Here is a 22,838-nt window from a genome sequence, read left to right as displayed (position 1 = left end):
TCATTTCTAAGTTCCTAATTTTAATCTAATCATGAGGTCAGAAAGCTTCCAGACAATGACTCCATCTCAATACACTTCCCCCCTTTAAATGGATGCCCCAGAAACCCGGAAATAAGAAGATAAGAATTGATCATCACATTTACATGGTCACCATAGTAACAGGAATTGCTAAAGCTGATTCAGGACACTAACCTTATAGTTTCAGTTTTCACAAATGGAAAACATTTTTAAAAGTCCTTACTAAAAGCACATAACTTATGTCAAAGTCATGCTCGTGTATATAAGTAAAATCAAAGAATTTTGGTGTCTTCTACACAAACATGATACCAGACTCCTGTATTCTGAATCACATTTCATGTTTTTAATCTCATTTCCTCCCACTGTTTCTTTTTCTTTTCACATTCACATAACCTTTATTATAGTATATTGAAATAATTGTTCTATTTTATTGTTATTGTTGCTAATCTCTCACTGTGTCTAATTTATTTTTCCTTTCTTTTTTTATCTTTTATTTATTTATTTATTTTCTTTTAAACATAGCAGTGTGTACATGTCAATCCCAAACTCCAAATCTATCCCTCCCCACTGGTAACCAGAAGTTCATTCCCCAAGTCTGTAAGTCTGTTTCTGTTTTGTAAATCAGTTCATCTCCCACTGTTTCTGAAGATGATGTAAGAGTATACAAATGAAGTACTATCTATGGCTTTCAAGTGTATTGCAAATTTTTGCTGCCCATTTTTGGTGGTATTAATGTTATGTACCTAAGTGCTGCCTTAACTCAGGATGCTTATTCTGCCTTAACTCAGGATGCTTATGTGTGATGTTTGGAATCATGCTGGCAATTTCCTGTCACTTAGAGCTCGTGTACCGAGTTCTACCCAGTGGCATAGACCATTAAGTTGCTCTTAGGGCCTCCTGTTTCTTCTATAAGAACCGTGGGTTTCCGCACAAAATTAGTTCTCCTTGGAAGAAATACCGAGCAAGCAAGACACAAAGGAGTAGCACATGGATGTTGAGACTTTTCTTCTTTCCTGTTTTTTTTTTTTTTTTTTGCCTTTTTACTTTATATTGGAGCATAGTTGATTAACAATGTGTTAGTTTCAGGTGTACAGCAGAGTGATTCAGTTCTCCATATATGTGTATCTATTCTTTTTCAAATTCTTTTCCCATTTAGGTTGTTACATAATATTGAGCAGAGTTTGCTGTGCCATCCAGTAGGTTGAGACTTTTCTTCTTTCCTGCTTTTTTTTTTACCTTCTTACTTTATAGTGGAGCATAGTTGATTAACAATGTGTTAGTTTCAGGTGTACAGCAAAGTGATTCAGTTCTCCATATACATGTATCTATTCTTTTTCAAATTCTTTTCCCATTACATAACATCCAGCAGAGTTTGCTGTGCTGTACAGTAGGTTGAGACTTTTCTTCTTTCCTGCTGTTTCTAGAACCAAACTTCGTGTCCTCTTATGACATCGGGAATTTCACCTACTTCTTTTTCCGCGAAAATGCCGTGGAGCACGACTGTGGGAAGACCGTGTTCTCCCGAGCGGCCCGGCTCTGCAAGAACGACATCGGGGGCCGGTTCCTGCTGGAGGACACGTGGACCACGTTCATGAAGGCCCGTCTCAACTGCTCCCGCCCTGGCGAGCTCCCTTTCTACTACAATGAGCTGCAGGGCACCTTCTTCCTGCCTGAGCTGGATCTGATCTACGGCATCTTTACCACCAACGTGTACGTAACTGGAAATCATTCCTCCCCTGCTTTTCTACTCCTTCTGAATGAGTCTGCTGTTCTCTGACCTTTGAGGTTTACAAGTTGCTTTAAAAGTAATCTTTCTTCTTTTACTGGGCTAACAGCCAAAAGAAATTTTGAGTATGAATTAAATGTTACAAAAAGTGATGTGATTTCTGAGACTGGTATTAGGAAAATAAAGCTAATCAGAAAGTTTTGATCTATCCTTTTGTCATGGTAGCATCATGACAAATTATTCTCTGTAAGTTTTTCCTTCCTGATTTACCAGTGTGCTCTGGGCACTTTTTGAAATGCTGGAATGTATTAGATGTCTTTTTTTCTCCTATACACAAGTCACGCCACGCGTATGTCACTGCGTAATGAAAGCAGTGTTGTCTGGAGAGTTTGATCTTTGAGATAATGTAACTCTTACCTGGACCCCTGCTCATGTGTGTGTGTGTGTGTTGTGCACATGGCATACAAGTGCTGTACCGATGGGCCTCAGCTCACTGGGGGGACAAAAGAAGTGTCCACCAACACCTGTCAGGGATGCTTAGGCTGGCAGCCCCTGGGACATCCAGAGTGACACCAGGGACCCCGCCCAGACCCCTTCAGAGTGAGTGAACGCAGTGAACTGAGAAATGGGATGCCAACAGGGAGACGATACGTTTCTTCCCTTCCTGGGAAGAAGCATAGCAATGGGGTCAAAGGCATGAGCCCCCGGGCCCCATGCGAAGCAGGTGTAAATCCTGCTTTCCTTCCCCTCAGTCTGTGACTTGGGTTCAGTAACCTCCCTGTGCTTTTGTTCCTACATCTGTAAGATCAGGCTGGTCTCAGGGTCTAGAGGTTCCCTGTGATAAATAAGATGCTCCCTTTCAGGCACTTGGCAGAGGGCTCAGGGAGGTATTATTAACACTCCGCCCTCGACTGTCACTGTGCCAGGGCCAAGGCGTGGTCACCTGGTCCCCAGGTAGACCCCCTCCTGTGGGTCTGGCTGGCCATTATTGCTCCAGCAGAGCTGTCTTCGACTTCTTGCTGAAGTCCCGTCGCATGTCCAAAGGCTAATTCTTCCTTACACAATTTGACTTATCTTCTTAAAAAAGCGTAAAATTAGCAATATGAATAAGTTCATATTTATCGTTTATGAGTTTATTTGCCGGCAGTGAGGGGTACGCGTCTTCCCGCCAGACTCTCTTCTCTGTGCTGGAGCTTCCAGAGGGAACACGCACCCCTGCTCTCAAGGCTCTAACCTTCCATGGGGGTGTTTTTTATTACCATCCACACAGAGGTGTCACAAAGAATTCAAAAATTTCCCTTTTTGGTACCAACCTACCTGGAGTTTCAGTCCAGCTCCCCCATTTAGCAGCTGGGTGATTTGGGGCAGGTGTCTTGACCTCACTGGGTCCCAATTTCCTATCAGTGAATTTCCCCTACCTTATGAAGCTTAAATGAGTTGGAGTTTGTAAAGCCTTTAGAAGGTGTCTACCATCTACCTAGTCAGTGTTTTTCAGACGAACCAAGTTTAAGGTAGATATTTCCATTTTGGAGTTTCTTGACTTTTTCTTTGATTCAGCGGGGAAAAAATGGATAAGTAGACATGTTATTGGCTAAAAGCATTAACACGAAATTTTAAAACCATAGCTGAGCTCACAATGCAGATTTATTTAACAACAAAAAAATATTGCTGTTTCCACTTAGTAAAGGGCACGGGATTCTGAGAGCCTCTCATTTATAGCCTTCAATTCTGCACAGCTTGAATTCTAAATTAAGGCTTCAAGATGTCCTGCGTCGGTGCTGTGTCAAATGTTTCTCTCTGACCCTTTGAGTTTAAAATTCTTTTTAAATTTAAAAAAATACATATATATATATTGATACATTATATATACATATATATATATGAAGGGTCTCTGACAGGCACTTTTTGCAAAATGCTTTTAGTTGGTTTTTTTTTAAAGGATAACATATAACCACAACTATCTGGGGCTTTTTTAAAAAGCAGCAGCAGCAGCTTGCCCCACTGCCAGCTAAAGTAAGCAGATGAACAGGTGGGGAGAGCCCTGCTAGGCTGATGAGGAGTCCATCCACGGGAGGAGAAAGTCTTTTCCCTTCAGGAATTCAGAAGGCATAACATACAGCTCCTCAAAAGCCTTTGTCACTCCCCTTGTGGCTGGGTGAATTCATCTCATCTGGCAGGATTACGAGTGTCATAACTGCTAAATACCCTTGTTCCTAGAGTGAAGTGTTTGTTCCCCTATAAAGAAAACCCAGGGGGACACCGTTCACTGTTTCAGCTTCATCCTTGGGGTGTTTAGGAGACTGATGGTGAGTCTTCCCCGAGAAGGCGCTTCCTTGGCACCCAGGGCCCGTGGGAGGACAGCGGTCTCCGCGGGGCTTTCTGACCTGCCTTCTCCTTTCTCCTCCTCTGCTCCCAGGAACAGCATCGCCGCCTCCGCCGTGTGCGTCTTCAACCTCAGCGCCATCTCGCAGGCCTTTAACGGGCCCTTCAAGTACCAGGAGAGCTCTCGGTCCGCCTGGCTGCCGTATCCCAACCCTAACCCCAACTTCCAGGTAATTCTGGGGACGAAGGGGCACTCTTCCCATCATCCCCCCACACAACATGCAGAGTCCTTGTGTAGACAGACTGGCTGGGGCGATTTAACCCCCCAGCGCATGCACAGTGCGGCTGTGAGCCGCTGCCACCCAGCCCCTGGGGACAGCCCCACACTCGGCTTGTCTCATGTAAATAGACCGAGGCCTTTTGTCTACTGAGGCGCCCGACCGAAAAAGGGCCTTTTGTCAGCTGTGACGCCTGAGCCTGGACTGAAAAAGGCCAGCATAATGCAGCAGGTTGGGAGTCCAAGCTTCAATTAGTACTAATGATGGTAGACTCTGTGTCCCCAGAAGCTCTGACTCCTAATGAATGACGCTGTAATGAATGGGGTCCAGGACACAGAGCAGTGAAGATGCACAAACAGAATTTGAGCTCTAATTGGGAATGTGGTGAGATTTCCCGGTGGGGTGAATGGGATGTGATGGGGCAGCTGTGAGGGAATAAAGAGCAGGTGGAGGCCATTCATGTACAAATCACAAAATTGCCACATGTTCAAGCTGTAAGGGGCTCTGTACATCATCTCCTCCCATCTACCCATGTTCAGAAGAAGCTGAAACCCAAAGAGGTGAAGCCATCTACTCATGTTTGGTCGGTCAGCAAGTGTATTAGTCAGCTCGGGCTGCTGTAACAAAATACCACAGATGGGAAATTTATTTTCTTGCAATTCTGGAGGCTAGAAGTCCATGATCAAGCTTCTGACCAATTCACTCTCTGGCGAGAGCTCCCTTCCTAGCTTGTAGACGGCCACCTTCTCACTGTGTCCTCATGTGGCTTTTTTTCCTCAGTGAACATGGAGTGACACTAATCCTATGAGATCAGGGGCCCACCCTTATGACCTCATTTGACCTCAGTCACTTCCTTAGAGACTCCAACCCCAAATACAGCCACCCTGAGGGTTAGGGTTTCAACATATGAATTTTGGGGAGACACAGGCATTCATGCATAACAGCAGGCTTCCCTTGAGGGCCTTTCTTCTGAGAAGAACTTTCATAACATTGTCATCATCGTCATCATGGGTGTAATTTTTAGAACCACCAAGTTCCAGACACTGGGCTCAGTGCTTCCCATGTATCTTGTCGCATTCTGGCAACTGTGCTATGATCAGTAACAGCTTCTCCCACAGACAGAGACGGGCGTCCGTTGAACCTCAGAGCATGTAATTAGGCCGAGAACACTGGCTGATTAGTGGCCGAGCTGGGCTCCCAACCCCAGTCCTCAGATACAAAGCCTCAACCTCCTCCGACGAGAGAAACTTTAGTTTTTGTAACTAATCAGTGCTAGAACTGGGTCCTGTATCCAGGCCTCCAAATTCTGATGGGTTTGTCACCCCAACACATGAAACCTCTCTGGCTTTTGAGAAAACTGCTAGTAGGGAAAAGTTCAGTTACTTTACACTTTACTTGGACTTTGGCAGGCACCATTCAATTCTAATTGTTTTGAGGGTTTTTTCCCTAAAGATCACAGGGCTGGGAATTGGGATGGGTTTACACGTCCACTTTACCACTTACTGCTTTACTTGGGAAAATTATTTAGCATCTCCCATCCTAATTTTCATCAATAAAATAAAGAAGGAGGACTATTTTAGGATTATTTATTTTTAGATGCTTTGTCTTATTTTCTCTTCTCAGCAGCTCTATGAAGTGGGCATCATTAGCACCACTTACAAGTCAGGAAACCGAGTGATCAAATTTATATTTGTTATCCAAGCCTCGCTACTAACCAAGTTCAGTACTAGACAAAGAAATTCAGGCAAGCTGACAGTTTAGTGGGAACCAGACATGAAGTAGTCACTTTTCCTGATATATACGGTTTATGTAATTATTAACTGAACACTGACTCTCTTTGCCCCATTGTTGAGTCTCTGCATCTTAACCCCACTTGTGTCCCCTGGATCTTGGGGTAATGTAACTGTTTAAAAAGGCCCTTTGTAAAAACCATGAAGGTGAAATATATCATTCCCTTTAAGAAAGTCCACTGTAAAATCCTGAAGTTTAAAAAAAAAAAATTTAAAATGCTCACCATACTTATAGGGTTCTTTTAATGTCTTGACGTTTCAATTGCAAATGTCTTCACGGTGAACAGTGACTTAACAAACTTTGTGATGCCTAACCGACTCCAGGCAGTGGATAACTTTTAGCCCCTTTGTCTGGATATATTTCTGGCACACAGCAAATCCCCTCATTTCCTGAGTCCACGGGCATCTGGTTTTATAATGCCAGGGCTTACTCACGTTTATGAGATGGGAGTCGGGCCATGCAGTGTGATGAATGAAACCTGCACAATGTGGTGTGCCTGTCAGGCAGGGAGCTTGCTTAGCTGAGTGTGTCTTCTTTGGGTAGAATTTAAGATTTGCACAGACTTAAAAGCTTTTGCGCCGCAAAGGAAAACATAAACAAGACGAAAAGACACCCCTCAGAATGGGAGAAAATATTTGCAAATGAAGCAACGGACAAAGGATTAATCTCCAAAATTTACAAGCAGCTCATGCAGCTCAATATCAAAAAAACAAACAACCCAATCCAAAAATGGACAGAAGACCTAAATAAACATTTCTCCAAAGAAGATATACAGATTGCCAACAAACACGTGAAAGGATGCTCAACATCACTAATCATTAGAGAAATGCAAATCAAAACTACAATGAGGTATCGCCTCACACCAGTCAGAATGGCCATCATCAAAAAATCTACAAACAATAAATGCTGGAGAGAGTGTGGAGAAAAGGGAACCCTCTTGCACTGTTGGTGGGAATGTAAATAGATACAGCCACTATGGAGAACAGTATGGAGGTTCCTTAAAAGACTGAAAATAGAACTACCATACGACCCAGCAATCCCAGTACTGGGCATATACACTGAGAAAACCATAATTCAAAAAGAGTCATGTACCAAAATGTTCATTGCAGCTCTATTTACAATAGCCAGGACATGGAAGCAACCTAAGTGTTCATCATCGGATGAATGGATAAAGAAGATGTGGCACATATATACAATGGAATATTACTCAGCCATAAAAAGAAACGAAATTGAGTTATTTGTAGTGAGGTGGATGGACCTAGAGTCTGTCATACAGAGTGAAGTAAGTCAGAAAGAGAAAAACAAATACTGTATGCTAACACATATATATGGAATCTTAAAAAAAAAAAAAAAGGTTCTGAAGAACCTAGGGGCAGGACAGGAATAAAGACGCAGACGTAGAGAATGGACTTGAGGACATGGGGAGGGGGAAGGGTAAGCTGGGATGAAGTGAGAGAATGGCATGGACATATATACACTACCAAATGTAAAATAGATAGCTAGTGGGAAGCAGCTGCATAGCACAGGGAGATCAGCTTGATGCTTTGTGACCACCTAGAGGGGTGGGATAGGGAGGGTGGGAGGGAGACCAAGAGGGAGGAGATATGGGGATGTATGTATATGTATAGCTGATTCACTTTGCTGTGAAGCAGAAACTAACACACCATTGTAAAGCAATTATACTCCAATAAAGATGTTAAAAAAAAAAAAAACAATGTTGTGTTGATTTCTGCTGTACAGCAGGGTTTTTCAGTTATACATATATATATACATTCTTTTTTTTTTAGATTCTTTTCCATTCTGGTTTATCATAGGATATTGAATATAGTTCCCTGTGCTATACAGTAGGACCTTGTTGTTTATCCATGTATTTACTTTTAATATTCTATATTTCTAACATTACTGATTTATTACATATGTTGCAAAATCATATAAAAATAAAAGTCATGAAAGATAAGATAAAAGTAAGGGTTCAGCCATCTTTCTGTACCCTAACAGATTGTCAGGAGATGATATATTTGAAATACGGAAGTATAATTATCAGCATCAGACAAACATTATTCAGTAACAAGCTCCACTTAATATTAAAACCAATGATCCATATTTGAAATTTAGATAAAAGCTACTAAAGACTGAAAGGGTGTCAGTGAATTGATATGACCTTGATTTCTAGTTAGAAAGGTCAATCTGTCATCCCAATCCAATCAGAGAAAAAATAAAATATTGAGGTTCTGGATTATGGTTATTGGGAAAAAAGATTTTTTTATATTTTAAAATATTTATTATAGGAGTTAAGAGGTACATATTTAAAAAATTTGAAGTTGGAAGTTAATTTATACACCTAAATTTTATATTTGGATTTTTTTTTTTGGTTTTCCTCTGAGGAATTAATTTTTCAGATATCTTCTACTCTTGATACCAGTATGTTTGTTTTTTAAAGTAATTTTTTGATCTTTTCCTAGAAATCTTTCCCTATTCCTAGCTCATGAAGATATTCTCCTATTATTTCCCTAGAATCTTTATTGTTTTAACTGTTACTTTTAGATTTACAATCCAACTGAAAATAATTTTTGAGTATAGTGTGAGCTGAGAGTCGAGATTTTTTTTTTTTTTTTCTTGGTGGATATCCAATTGGCCCAGAACCAGTTTTGTAGGGCAGTGGAAATGCCTCTCCCCGCCACTATCTGGTACCACTTTTTTCACTAATCATGTGTCCATATATGTAAGGATCTGTTTCTGGACTCTGTTCTACTTCATTGATTTATGTGTCTACCCTTATGCCAATACCATACTGCCTCGAATAATAAAGTGTTATAATAACTCTTGGTAAAAAAAAAAAGATTTGCATGGAACTAAAGTTATAGATTGTGGTGATTCTTTGTATAATTCCTGGTGCAAGTAGGTACCAAATGTTTTCTTTCAGTTTACCATACTTGATAACCGTGCTAACTTAAGGCAACCTTACTGACTTCCATGAGACCATCTAGGCAGGCATAGGGTGGGAATATGTTTTGAATTAAGGATCCCTCCGCTAGTTGTGTATAAAGGACCTTATGTTTGCAATAACCAACGGTTAGAAGTGGTTAGATTTTTTTTATTATTGTTTGCCTACTGACATTTGGAATTTTATGCAGTACTTATGTACTAGAAGTAGCTAATTAATTAGGAGAGCAGAAACATGATTCAGGTTTAGGAGGAAGAATGGGTTAGGAGGAACAATGCATAATTTTTCAAGATTTGAAATCTGTTTCAAATTTGATACAGAAATCTCAATTGAAAACAATAACAAAACAAAACAAAGTATTATTTTTATCAGTTGCAATCTAGAAACCACGGTAGGTGGTGCTCTGAAAGACCGCCCTGTTAGAGGCTGCAGTCCCCAAAGTCACCCAGGCTCTGAGCCCTCACTAGGAAAAGCACCAGTCACTTCCAGAAAACATTATTCAGATCCAGTGGCACACCTGCAGTGGGACAGACTCTGGTGGTTTTGATCGCCACCAATCAAAAGTGATGGAGCCGGGCTTGCCTGGTGGCGCAGTGGTTGAGAATCTGCCTGCCAATGCAGGGGACACGGGTTGGAGCCCTGGTCTGGGAAGATCCCACATGCCGCGGAGCAACTGGGCCCGTGAGCCACAACTACTGAGCCTGCGCGTCCGGAGCCTGTGCTCCACAACAAGAGAGGCCGCGATGGTGAGAGGCCCGCGCACCCCGATGAAGAGTGGCCCCCGCTCGCCGCAACTAGAGAAAGCCCTTGCACAGAAACGAAGACCCAACTCAGCCATAAATAAATAAATAAATAAATAAATAAATAAATTTATTAAAAAAAAAGTGATGGAGCCAAAATGGAAAACAGACCCTCAAAAGTGGTCAGGCAGACGAGGAGGCCACTGCTGGAGGACCAGATGAAGGAACTTGGCCAAGCCATCACCCTTTGGTACAGGATACATGTTTGCAGCAAGACGGGAGGAAAGGTACCACCAAAATCAGGCCCTCTCAGCATGAGGCTAGGTGATCGTGGACTTGCCCACCAAGGGTTGGCAAGCTAGGACGAAGATGGATCTGTCATCCTTGAAGAAAATAAACAAGAATGCAAGTATTATTGTATTAAGAATTTGTACAAGTATTGATCTTATTACTTTCAGAGGTGTTAGCAAGACAACCATTATGGATGGTAAGCCACAGGAGGGCGATGGCTGTGTTTTTACTATTTTTATTGTTTTCCTCTTGCACAGAGTAGCCGGGGTGTCACACAGACACTGCGGGAGCCCGGTGTATAAGGCACAGTGGGAAAATTTGCAGCCCATTAGAGAGCTAAGTGGGTTCCTTATGATCCAATAAATATATGCTATAAATTTAAATAGCTTTCAAAATGTTTGAAAAAGAATCCTTGGGTGAGATATTCATTATAGACTGGCAAAAGAAACCAGGACATTGTAGAGTATAGAGTATAGTTTAAAACCAGTTCTTGGCTAAAGATTTTGTCAGTCGGTTCCAACCTGTGGGGTTTTTTCCCACACCACCAAGCAATTCTCCAACACCAGCTGGGTGTCCAACAAGTCAACTCAATTCCGACACTGTTCACCCAGAGATAGCATCAGATCTGACAGGTGGAGGGCTCAGTCCTGCAAGACCCTGCCCTTGAGCCCCACTTCAGACGCCATTCTGAAGTCCAGGTAGTTACCCATGCTTCTGACCTGTAGGCTACAGGTGGGACATTCCAAGGTTCGTTAGGTTCGTTAATTGGCTAGAGAGGCTCACAGAACTCAAGCATTTTACTTACTAGATCACTGGTTTATTATAAAGGACACAACTCGGGAAGAGCCAGGTGGAAGAGATTCACAGGGCAAGTAGGGCAAGGTATGGGGAAAGGGCGTGGAGCTCTTTCTGAGGTGGGTACACTCCCTGAACCTCCACTTGTTCACCAACCTGGAAGCTCTGAGAGCTCCATCCTTTGGGGTTTTTATGGAGGCTTCCCTATAGGCGTGATTGATTAAATCATTTGGTCATCGGTGATGGATCCAACCTCCAGCACCTTTCTCCTTCCTGGAGGTCAGGGTGGTGGGACTGAAAGTTCCAACCCTCTAATCACATGGTTGGGTCCCCTGAGGACTAGCCCCCATCATTAGGTGAGGTCCAAAAGTCACCTCATTAACATAACAGAAGACACCTGTATTGCTCTCATCACTTAGGAAATTTCAAGGGTTTTAGGAGCTCTGTGACAGAACAGGGACAAAGACCAAATATATATTTCTTATTGTAAATCACAATATCACAGTGACAATTCAGGTTGCTGATTTAAGTCAGATAAAGCGTCGTGAAAACGACAAGGAGCTGTCGGGGTTCCTGCTCTGAAGCCCCAGACCACCCAGGCCTCTGCGTCACTTAGGTCCCCAGATTCTTCAAGAGCAGCCATAGGTCCTCAGTTTTATATTATGTCTCCTGATTTTTCTGATGCCAATTTTTTACACGGTGCATAGAAAACAAAACCTGCATGCAAAACTTCACCCAGCAGGCAGATTGCTCGTTGCTACCTGTGACTTAAGTATTGCTGCTGATTTCAGGAATAGAAAACCTCCAAACACTGTCACTCTCAGAACTAGAACTCACCTGGATAGATTTCAGAGCATTTAGTAACACATTTGTCAACAGGCAATGTCTCTGTCCTCCAAGTGTTACTGTTAAACACGTTAATTATGTAAAAATCTCCTGGCACGCCCCCCTGCCCCAATACAACTGCTATGTATTCACCCACTGATTCCTTCCTCCCTTTATTTATTCATTCATTCCCTCTGGCCCCTGCAGCTCAATGGCCCATAGAATTGCTGCCCTGCTACTAGACGGAGGCATTGACCATTTACCATTGTTTGAATGGCTTCTCTGTGCCAGGCACACGGCCTTGTTCCTTGGCCCTTACAGGCACTTTCAATTAATTTACAAATGCTCTCCAGTGATAGTCTCAGTTGGCCTCACAGCAGCCCTGTGAAGGGAGCAGAGGAAGTGTTTTTCTAGCCACCTTATAGGTAAAGAGGCAGAGGCCGAGAGGCAGGGCCTCACCTGAGACCACGGAGCTGTGCCATTCACCTTCACCTGACCATCCCACCACCTGGTACCTGGGGCCCCCTGCAAGGGTGTGACATTAAACTAAGCATTGGACCAGTCTTGGAATCCATTTTGCTCCAAGATACTTTAATTCTAAATCAGCCTATCATTTTATGGCATGTAGGATATTTTATCAAGTGCTACAAAAATACCATCTATTCTTAAAAAGCCATTTCCATCTTATACTTTTGCACCTCTAACCTATTATAAAACCAAGTATTAGAAATGACATGTTATATAGTATGAGTGTGTTTCATGTTTCGTAATTGCAATCATTGTTGCTTTTGTTGTGGTCATCCATGTACAATGCTTGGTGTCAGTCGATTTATCTCTTGTAAAAATAAAATACAGTGTGTGTGTGTGAAAAAAAAAAAAAAAACAATGCCCTCCCCCTTCCCTCTCTCCATTGGTAACCACTAGTTTGTTCTCTATATCTGTGACTCTGCTTCTTTTTTTATTATATTCACTAGTCTGTTGTATTTTTTAGATTCCACATGTAAGTGATATCATACAGTATTTGTCTTAACCTTATTTGACATTGAAGCCCTTCTTATGCAATGTCATTGAACAAACACATGTTGGCCTACAAGATAAAGCCCAGATACCTTAACACAGCATCCAAGACCCTTCCACTCTGGCCACGACCCCGCTTTAGAGCCTTTCGAGCCTCACCACCCAGAGTTCTTCCACGGATGCACCCTAGTTCCCACCACATTGACCACACACAAATGCTTTGCACTTTCATTTCTCTGTATTTTTGTTCATATTATTCCCTTTTCCTTCCCTTTTCATTTTTCCAAATAAAACAAATTTTCGCAGGAAAAAAAAAAAAAAAAAGAAATGACATGTTATAAAGGTAGTTTCAGATGGTATGAACAGGGAAATTCATTTCCATCAAACCTACTTCTATGAAGTTCTGCCGAGGATCAGCCTTTATGGGTACCACAATTTAAAGTTCATGAAAGAAATGAGAAAGCTTGGTGATAATTTTCTGATTCTATGTTCTGCACCAGGAAAGCTTTGCTTGCTCTCCTACCCCTTTTTCAACCTCATCCTTGCCCAGGACCATCCTACATAACACCTGCCAGCCTTTTCACAGCACAGCTCTGAGTTTAATGCTCAGCAATTTCCAGGCCTAATTTTTTTTTTCCCTGTGTATCACAGATTCCTCTTCCTGGTATTTCTTCTACCTGAGGATCTTCTTCCTTCCTTCCTATTTCCTTCTGATTTTTTCCTTTACACTCTTCTCTCTGCCCGTCTCCCTTCCTTCCTCACTTCCTATATCTTACTCCCCTCTCTTCTTGAAAATTCATCACTGTTGGGGAGAAAGAAAGTTTCCTCTGCCCTTCTAGATTCTTCTGACCAGTCTAAGAATTAAATTGACATGAGACAGATTAACAGGAGAAAATCCAACAAAAGTTTAATAACACGTATACATGGGAGGGACCCAGGAAAACTGAGTAACTCACCCAAGTGGCCGAAACCCTCATCTTAAATACCATCTTTAGCTAAAGATGAAGGAGCATATTGAGGGTAGTGGTTTGAGACTTCAAAGGGGAGGAGAGCAATTGACCTGGAGATAGAAAAGCAAATGCTTGGTAAATAAGTGTTTGCTGGGCCTACAGAGACAATGGGACCCAGAGGGGGCTCTGATCTCTAGGCCCTGCTGAGTTTCTCCCACCACACTTAGCCCATATTCTTTGCTGATATCTCTGGAGATAGCTCTGTTCCAGGAACAGGCCCTCCATCTAAATTTTTTAGGCATTTAGGGGGAAGGTCAAAGTTTCTTCCTGAGTCTATTGGGCCTTCATTGTTTTCAGCTCGAAATAATCCACATGCCAGAGAGACATTTTGGGGTGGAAAGTTTTGCTTCCCTGCCCCATGTTTTTTCTTGGATGCTCGACTCTGTGAATTTTTTGCTTCTTCTAGCTCAGAATATGAGCACAAAGCAATAAGGCCAGCACAGTGTCTTGTAGCCCATGTAAAAGACAGTAGAACAATATCACATAGTTTACAGATTAAAATGACCTAATTCTGTCTCCGTGGAATCCATATCTTTCTTATAAACCCGCCATCCCAAGGAAAACTAGCAAATCTACGTGATGCATTTGATTGCTGTGTTTTCCATCTGGGAACCTGATTTATCTGACAGATTGAATAGTGTGCGCTTGGTCAGACAGCTCCCAAGGGACTCCACAGGTGATAAGGAGATTTTCTGTATATGCTGTTAGAACTGAAGTTAGCAACGACTTCTACTCCATTTTTTTCAAGCTTCTGGTCATTCATTTATTTTTCTTTAACTTTTTATTTTATATTGGAGTGTAGTTGGCTAACAATGTTGTGATAGTTTCAGGTGTACAGCAAAGTGATTCAGTTAAACACATGCACGTATCTATTCTTTTTCAAATTCTTTTCCCATTTAGGTTGTTATACAACATTGAGCAGGGGTCCCTGTGCTATCCAGTAGGTCCTTGTTAGTTATCCGTCTTAAATATAGCAGTGTGTACATGTCAGTCACAAACTCCCTAACTATCCCTTCCCCCCACCATTTCCCCCCGGTAACCATAAGTTGGTTCTCTAAGTCTGTGAGTCTGCTTCTGTTTTGTAGATAAGTTCATTTGTTCTCATCATTCATTTATGATGGGAGTGGAGAGACTCCCGAAATATAACAAGCTCAAACCTAAAATGGGAGGAACACCAAGGATGGAGACTTTGGTGGAAATGGAGAAGGGAGCACATTGGCCCACTCAGGGGTTCAGATTCCCAGTCGCCCTTCAGCTGGGGTGGGTGGTGCCAGTAACGGCATATCTTCTTCTGCAGTGTGGCACCGTGGACCAGGGCCTGTATGTGAACCTGACGGAAAGGAACCTGCAGGACGCTCAGAAGTTCATCCTGATGCATGAGGTGGTGCAACCAGTGACTGCAGTGCCCTCCTTCATGGAGGACAACAGCCGCTTTTCCCACGTGGCCGTCGACCTGGTGCAGGGCAGGGACACGCTCATCCACATCATTTATTTGGCCACAGGTAGGGGCTTGCCCTCCTCTGAGGAGCTTTCTATCATCTCCTGATTTTGTGTTTTAAATTCTAAACATGAGATCTCAATGTCAAGCTTTGGGCCTGTCTTCTTTCCTCCAAGCAGCAAAGCCCAGGATGCTTCCTTATCTTCGTCATCCTCCGAAAATAATCTCATCATCTTTTTTCACTGTGTTAGTTATAATTTTTATTGGAAAAGCAATGCCTGATTTCTTTCTTTCAATTTCATTGAAGTACAGTTGATTTACAATGTTGTGTTAATTTCTGCTGTGCAGCAAAATGATTCAGTTATATATGTGTGTGTGTATTCTTCTTTGTGTTCTTTTCCATTATGGTTTATCACAGGATATTGAATATAGTTCCTGGTGCTATACAGTAAGACCTTGTCGTTTATCCATAATATGTATACTATTTTGGATCTGCTAATCCCAAACTCCTAATCCTTCCCTCCTTCACCCCCCCCCTCCCGCTTGGCAACCACAAGTCTGTTCTCTATGTCTGTGAGTTGGTTTTTGTTTCATAGATATGTTCATTTGTGTTGTGTTTTAGACTCCACATATAAGTAATATATGGTATTTGCCTTTCTCTTTCTGACTTACTCTGCTTAGTATGATAATCTCTAGGTCCATCCATGTTGCTGTAAATGGCATTATTGCACTCTTTTTTATGGTTGGGTAATATTCCATTGTATGTATATATAAAATCATATATTTATTCATTCATCTGTTGATAGACAGGATGTTTCTATGTCTTGGCTATTGTAAATACTGATTTCTTAACTAATATTTCTCAACTACTCATAAAATACATCTTTTCTTGGCAAGACCATTTTAATTCAGATAATTTAAGACAGTGAAATTTGTTAGAGGACATTGTCCGGTGAAATATTATCCTGAGATTGTCGTATGATTTCCAATTGGTTTACAAACAGTGCTCACAGCAATATATTCCTGTTGTAGGACTGTAGGTAGAAGCATTCTGAAGAATATGTTTGGGGGCATAAATAAGAAAATATTTTACAGAAAACACAGGCAACAATGCTTATCAAATTATCAGTGACAACTAGACCTCTTCGGTTTCTACAGTAACTCACCTGTTGAAGGCAGGTTCCATCTCTGTTCATTATGTGAATGGCACGGGGTGCCCGAGGCCAGCCTCGTGGCTGGGTCTTAGTTTTACAAACTTGCCCAGCTCTTTCTTGCTTCAGGTCCTCCCGTATAAAAAATCTCACTTTGTGAAGTCCACCCCATCCCTACATCCTCTGTCCAGTGTTTTGTATGGTTGGCACTTTTTCATAGAACACAGTTTCCACTGTTGTTGTTAATAATATCTTATATCCATCAGTTGGTTAATTTTATTTACAAAGTTGCTAAGATTTACTGAGCTTTTACTATTTCATGGTTCATCTGAGCGCTGATGAGTGAGATGGTGAGCAGACCAGCAGCATCTTGCTCTATATTCCTGCGGGACAGCACATAACGAACCAACTACTAAGGAAATCGTGAGAAGTGATGCCAAGCTTATGCAGTGGGTGTGACTAAAGTGATGTGGTAGGAGAGCCAGGAAGGCTCCTGTGCTTGGCCGATGAGGTTAAGCTCAGAGCTGACCAAGGAGGAAGAGCTGGCTTTGCACAAGGAGGGACACAGCCAAAGAGCCAGATGCAGCAGTGGTCAGCTGTGGCTGGTGCTGCTGTGTGGTCAGCTCAGCTAAGGACAGAGATGTGACCATTCCATCACCAAAGGAGGCCACTGGTGCCTCTAAAGGTCAGTCTGAGGGAGGAGTGGGGTACAGGGAGGGAGCATGGAGGAGGTTAGGGGGAAACAGCTACCATGAGCAAGGCTTCCGGAAGCTATTCAGTGAAGGCCTGTAGAAGATTGATGTGGTAGCCTGAGGGGATGGGACCTCAAGTCTGTTTTAAGAGCAGATAAGGAATTACCATCACAGTGTCTATCTTGCTCATCAGAGTCTAAGAAGGAACCATGACCCTTTTTCTGCTATTTTCATCTTAATTCCCCCATAGGGTGTGGTAGCTTGAGGAATGAATGAAATGGACCTTTCCAAAATTTTCCTATTTTATTTTTTCCCATAAATGTTCTGGTTGATGCCACAAAGAATAGAGTCCTCTTGGAAATCTAGGAGGCTGTTGAGTTCCTCATCAGTACTTAGAGGAGGGATGGTGAAGGGAGATGGGCTGGTCCTGAGCAGGCCTGGGTAGGTCAGCACAGAGCAGCCTATGGCCTCAACTTGAGAAACCTGACCTAGTCCACAACCAAGGCCATGGGAAGGTCATGTTTGTTTCCATTGTGCTTATTGGTTTGTAGATGGCCATCTTCTTGCTGTGTCCTCACTTGGTGGAGAGAGAGATCATCTCTCTCCTGTCTTTTCTTATAAGGGCACTAATCCCATCATGGGGCTCCACCCTCATGACCTAATTAACTCCTAAAGGCCCCACCTCCAAATATCATTGCTTTGAAGATTAGGGCTTCAGTGTGAATTTTGGGAGGACACTCACATTCAGTCCATAGCAATGAGCAACTTGTTCTATCAACTTAAAACATGGCCACAGGGATAAAATATTTGAGGATTTTTATCACAAACAACATGTTTGAACAGCATCTAAATCAAATTCCAACAGAACAACTTAGATAAATTACCAATCTGAGATTAAATTATAGTCAGCATCTGTGGCTTTTTAAACAGTACAGCCTTCTAGAAACTTGCTTGCTCAAGTCTGTTTTGAATGATCTCATGATTGGGCTGCTGCTCTTCCCCTCCCCCGCCGGTTCCCATCCCCTCCCACGCTAAAGCTAGGGGATTAGCTCAGCCTGAAGTAGCTATGGTTACCCCAGGCTGTCTGATCCTGGCTCCAGGTTTGCAGTTCTCATTCTGATAATGATAGACCGCAAGCCACTCAGCAAATATGTCCTACAGAGATTCACTTTTTTGTTCTGCAGACCTGATTTGTTGCTTTTGTTTTAATCTACTGCCTGTTTGTAAATTCAGTCATGGCATAGAAAGATGTTACTAACAGCAATCACAGGATGGGATTATGGGGAACGATGCCATACATAGAACTCTTCTGCAGTTTCCATGACTCAGTAGTCAGGTTGTTTATTAAACTCAAGGGGAAGGGGTTTTGCAGTGGGTGAAGGCCCCTTCCAGCAGGGAAATAACCATGGATACATGGGGTCCCAAAGAGAGCCCTGCTCCCAACCACATGAAGGGACTCAGGGCAGACATGCAGAGTTCTCCTAGCATCTGGATACATAGATGGTATTTAAGTTTGTTTAGACTAGCTTGATGATTCTAACTTTAGGACCTCTTAAAGTACAAATTTCATGTCTCAACCAAGTTCTGGATCTTTTTGTTTATCTCTTAGCGCACTGATGAATACATTTTGAAGGTGATCTCTTCTTTTACAAGTTTTAATTCAGAGTAAAATTTAGCTTTAAAGGATATCATTTTTAATGATCCAGCAGATAGCTTTCTTCTTTATTTCCAAGGCATTGAAATGTAAAAATGGAATATGAGAAAGAATATCCAAAAACGCCAGTCTGTTTTAACTAAACCTGCTAAGAGCTGAACAACTCCTAACAAGTAGGGATGACAAAGATTACAGAATCTGACCTTTAAAATTCAGAAGGCTGATGTTTATGTGGCCTTTTATTTATACCTTGCCCAAGTAGTTTACATCAAGTCAAACCTTGGATACATTTGAGAATAAACTGAGTCCACATGCTGTACCTTATTCAGGAATTAACAAGTACTCAGCCGACAGGGCATGAGGGTAACATTCACAACCAGTGAATGTGAAGATGGAATACTTCCTAACTTGCTAATAAAATCAGTTTGATATCTTGGGTTTGGGAATCAGGTTTTATGATAACTTGTTTTCTCTCACCTAGAGTTTACTTGAATAAGCACAAATTGGAGAACACCTATCCATGGCCATTTGAAAGCTGGTTAATTTTATTTGTCAGTATTATCTGAAAATTGAAGTGAAGAAACCTCTGTTCATTGTGCAGTTCACTTTGCTTCTTGCAGCTTGAATGGCATTTCCCTGCTGGCCACCAGGGAAGGCTGTTTGACTCAGGGACCACCCCCCTGAGTCAAACAGCCTTTCCCGGACCCCTTCTGGGTCTGTTTTCATGCTACTCCCATCTTTCTCCTGTTGGAAATCCGGCCGCGGTTAGGCACATTATCTGGGCCATGACTGTGCTAATACTTTGTAAGTTATTCCTTTGAAGGTCTTCTCAGAGCAGGAGGCAAAATGGCATTGGTAACTCCTTTAGGATATTTATGACTGGAGATCTATAAGTGGCTGTGTCTTATATCCAAACAGCTGCTCAGTTCCTCTCTACAGAGATAAAATTAGCATCATGTTGACCATCCGCGTATTCTGGTAATCTTGATTTGCAGAACCCTGTCTCTTCTGGCACTTCTCCCTCTGTGATATTCCTTTGCCAGCTCCATGTGTTCTGTCTGCCCCTCACCTATGGCTGTTGCTCTGCCCTTAGCTATGGTTGTTCTAATTCTATGGTATCTCCCTGGAAATACCATTCAGTTTCAGAGTTTCTACTGTCCTCTCTAGGGTGAAATATGTTACTTTATTTTCACTTGATCTCAATTCCAATATGTCTACCAATCTGCTCCTTCTCCCATATGCTTTCTTGCTTTTGTTCAGGTATCACGTTCTATAATTTTGAACCCTCTGCCACCTCTGCTAACCATTTTTTTTTTTTTTCCCATAACTGTTTATTCCCTTAACTCAAACCCTTCTTATTTCTGGAGCACATTTTAGACCAGTGTCTGTTCAACGAGGGCATGGCTAAGACTCACCTCGAGGGCATGAGAAATGCGGGTTCCTGAGCCCAACCCCATGAGATTCTAATTCAGCACAGAGAGTGGGGTGTTTCTAACAGGATCCCAGATCAACTCAATGCTGGGCATTTCTGCTCCATATTTAAGTACTGCTGTTCTAGAGGAAATTATAGTTTTGTTTTGTTTCTCTCTTTTTTTTTTTTTAACTTAGAATCACTTCTCTATAATAAATGTACCTTGCCTCTCTCTGTGCTTGGGCCCTGACATTATTGTGATTGATTTCTAATTGTTTGTGATGCAAATATAAAATCTGTTATCCAACATGAGCGGAGCAGACATGTTTACATTTCATCTCTGTAGTTGCTGGTATGATTTGCTAACTAGTTAGCAAAACAGATGTGACTTGATTTGAAAGAAAATATTTTAGGATGCAGCAAGCTGATACAGAATGATTAAAATATATCAGGCTAAAAAAAAAGTCAGAAATCATATGTAATAGAACTTGGTGGTCTAGGCAGGGACAGGCAAAAATACCAGGAATGATTTCTCTGAAATAAAGGAAGAATTGAGGCTGAACATTTCAAAGCACACCATATTTGAGCAATATTGACTCAGAATAAAAGAACACTGAATGTAGTCAGGTTAAGTCTTTAAATTGCAAAAGTAAAGAAAGAATTATTCAGGTACTCAGGAGAAAAAAGTACCTACAAATGGAAAAAAAAGTTAGGTGGTTCCAGAACACTCTCTGACTGCATAAATCTGTGAAATGTGGTCTAAAATATTCTGAAAAAAAAAAAAGAAAATATGAATCAAGAGTATTATATTCAACCAGGAATAAAGAAAACAGGCAGACATGCCACAAAATGAAAATCTCAAGCAATAGAATAAATACCAGGAGTGTCTTTTACAAGCACAAAACAAGGCTAATTACTGGCTAGATTCAGCCAAACAAATGATGGAGAAGCTTTGAGAAAGAAAGGAAAACAAAATAAAACAAAATAATGGAACACTCCAGACCAGATTTCAAGTAAAGCAATATATGTAAAAATTGGAGGAAAATTGAATGTGACTCAAGAGTTTCATTCTAGGCTAATCTTTCCTTCAAAAATAAAGGTACATGGAGAATTTAGGGGTATAGCATCTATCAAAACAGAAAACCTTGATTTCTAGTTAAAGAAGAATATCAGAACGGAAATATCAGGAAAGAAGTCATGGAAAAAGAGTGGGTGGTGAGCTGAGGATTCATTTTAATTTCAGATGAAAGAAAAATTAAAGTGTCGTATAGAACATGAAGGGCTCTGAGAGCTGGTGAAGCGTCGTGGGTACAGAACACTCAGAGAAGGTCCATGAACTGGACGTGTCTTAAGCCCCTCCTCAGATTTCCTTGGCCTTCCTTTCTCCTGGACCCTCAACCATTTGCTCCATCTCAGCTGCCACCTGGGCTGATAAATGCCTGGGCAGGACCATGAGGTTCTTCCCACTGGTGCTGACCAGCTGGTGGCCAGGCCCTCGTGCCAGTTCTGGACATGGATGAGACATCACACCACTGGCCTGGGATATGGCTTCTCAAGCAGATGCTAAAGGATCTGGGAGATACAACGTGGAAGTGCAGGAGGATTAACTCCCGTGAGGCTAATCTCAACCAACAAGAGGCAGGATATGGGAAGGAACCACCTAATAAATTCCTTTCTCGTTTTTCCTTCCAATGGGCTATTCAGCTGAAAGGGAGCGTTATGTCGTTCTAGTGCTTATTTGATAAAACTTAATGAATTTTGAGTTTAATGATAAAGTAATTGTAGTGAATAACAGCAATGTAGGAAAATTCCAGTTACCTGGTGTTATGGTTAAATTGTGTTCCCACGGAGGGTATGTTGCAGTCCTAACCCACCAATAGCGCAGAATGTGACCTTATTCGGAAATAGGGTCTTTGCAGATGTAATTAGATAAGATTAAGTCATACTGGAGTAGGTGGACCCTTAATCCAATATGACTGGTGTTCTCATAAGAAGAGGAGAAAGACACGCACAGGAGAGTGACATGTGACAACACAGGCAGAGGTTGGATGTGGCTGAAAGCCAGGGACCCCCACTGATGGGCATTCACCACCAGAAGCTGGGAAGATACAAAGAAGGATTTTACTCAGAGTCCCCAGGGAGCATGGCCCTGCCAACACCTTGATTTCAGACTTTTAGCCTCCAGAACAGTGAGATGATAAATTTCTATTGCTTTAAGTCATTTAGAACGTGGTATTCTATTACAGCTGCCCCAGGACACCAATCCACCTGGGTATACTTTTTCACTTTGCACCTGATCTTGCAGCCAATTTAAAACGTTAGCCTGGCTTTCTCCTGCTCCCCTGACACTTCTCGATGTCCTGAACTTAACAAACAAAATTAGTATTTTATATTAGGATCTGATAAACTCTATGAGTGTATTAAGCAGCATTATCTATTCATAAATTCTCCAGGATCTTAAGTCAATGTTAGAAAATATGGGATAGATTTTACACTTCACCTAATATTATAATAAATTGAGGATATGACTTTGTATTTATGCATATTTATAAATACAGTAACAATCCATTCATTATCCATAAGAAAACACACACAAAAAAACCAAAATCAGTATTTTAGTATTACTTTATGTCAGGCCCAATTAAAATGAAAAATCTGTTGAATACAATTTAATATATACCAAATCACTTAAAATGGTATAACAACAATTAATTGTTTTGTTTTACTAAATATAG

At 41.6% G+C, this 22,838-nt stretch overlaps 1 protein-coding gene across 8 annotated transcripts in view; it reads left to right on the top strand.

Annotated features, from left to right (window-relative positions):
- Positions 1–22,838, top strand: part of SEMA5A (semaphorin 5A) — a 505,234-nt gene that overhangs the window by 352,689 nt on the left and 129,707 nt on the right. For all 8 annotated transcript variants that reach the window (XM_059916089.1, XM_059916090.1, XM_059916094.1 and 5 more), the window contains 3 exons: positions 1,443–1,728; positions 4,161–4,296; positions 15,055–15,259. In XM_059916089.1, the coding sequence (XP_059772072.1) occupies positions 1,443–1,728; positions 4,161–4,296; positions 15,055–15,259 (627 nt within the window). The remainder of the gene's footprint in view (positions 1–1,442; positions 1,729–4,160; positions 4,297–15,054; positions 15,260–22,838) is intronic.

Source organism: Balaenoptera ricei, chromosome 3 (assembly GCF_028023285.1).
Source record: "Balaenoptera ricei isolate mBalRic1 chromosome 3, mBalRic1.hap2, whole genome shotgun sequence".
Classification (NCBI taxonomy): domain Eukaryota; kingdom Metazoa; phylum Chordata; class Mammalia; order Artiodactyla; family Balaenopteridae; genus Balaenoptera; species Balaenoptera ricei.
This window is presented reverse-complemented; position numbering and strand designations above follow the sequence as displayed.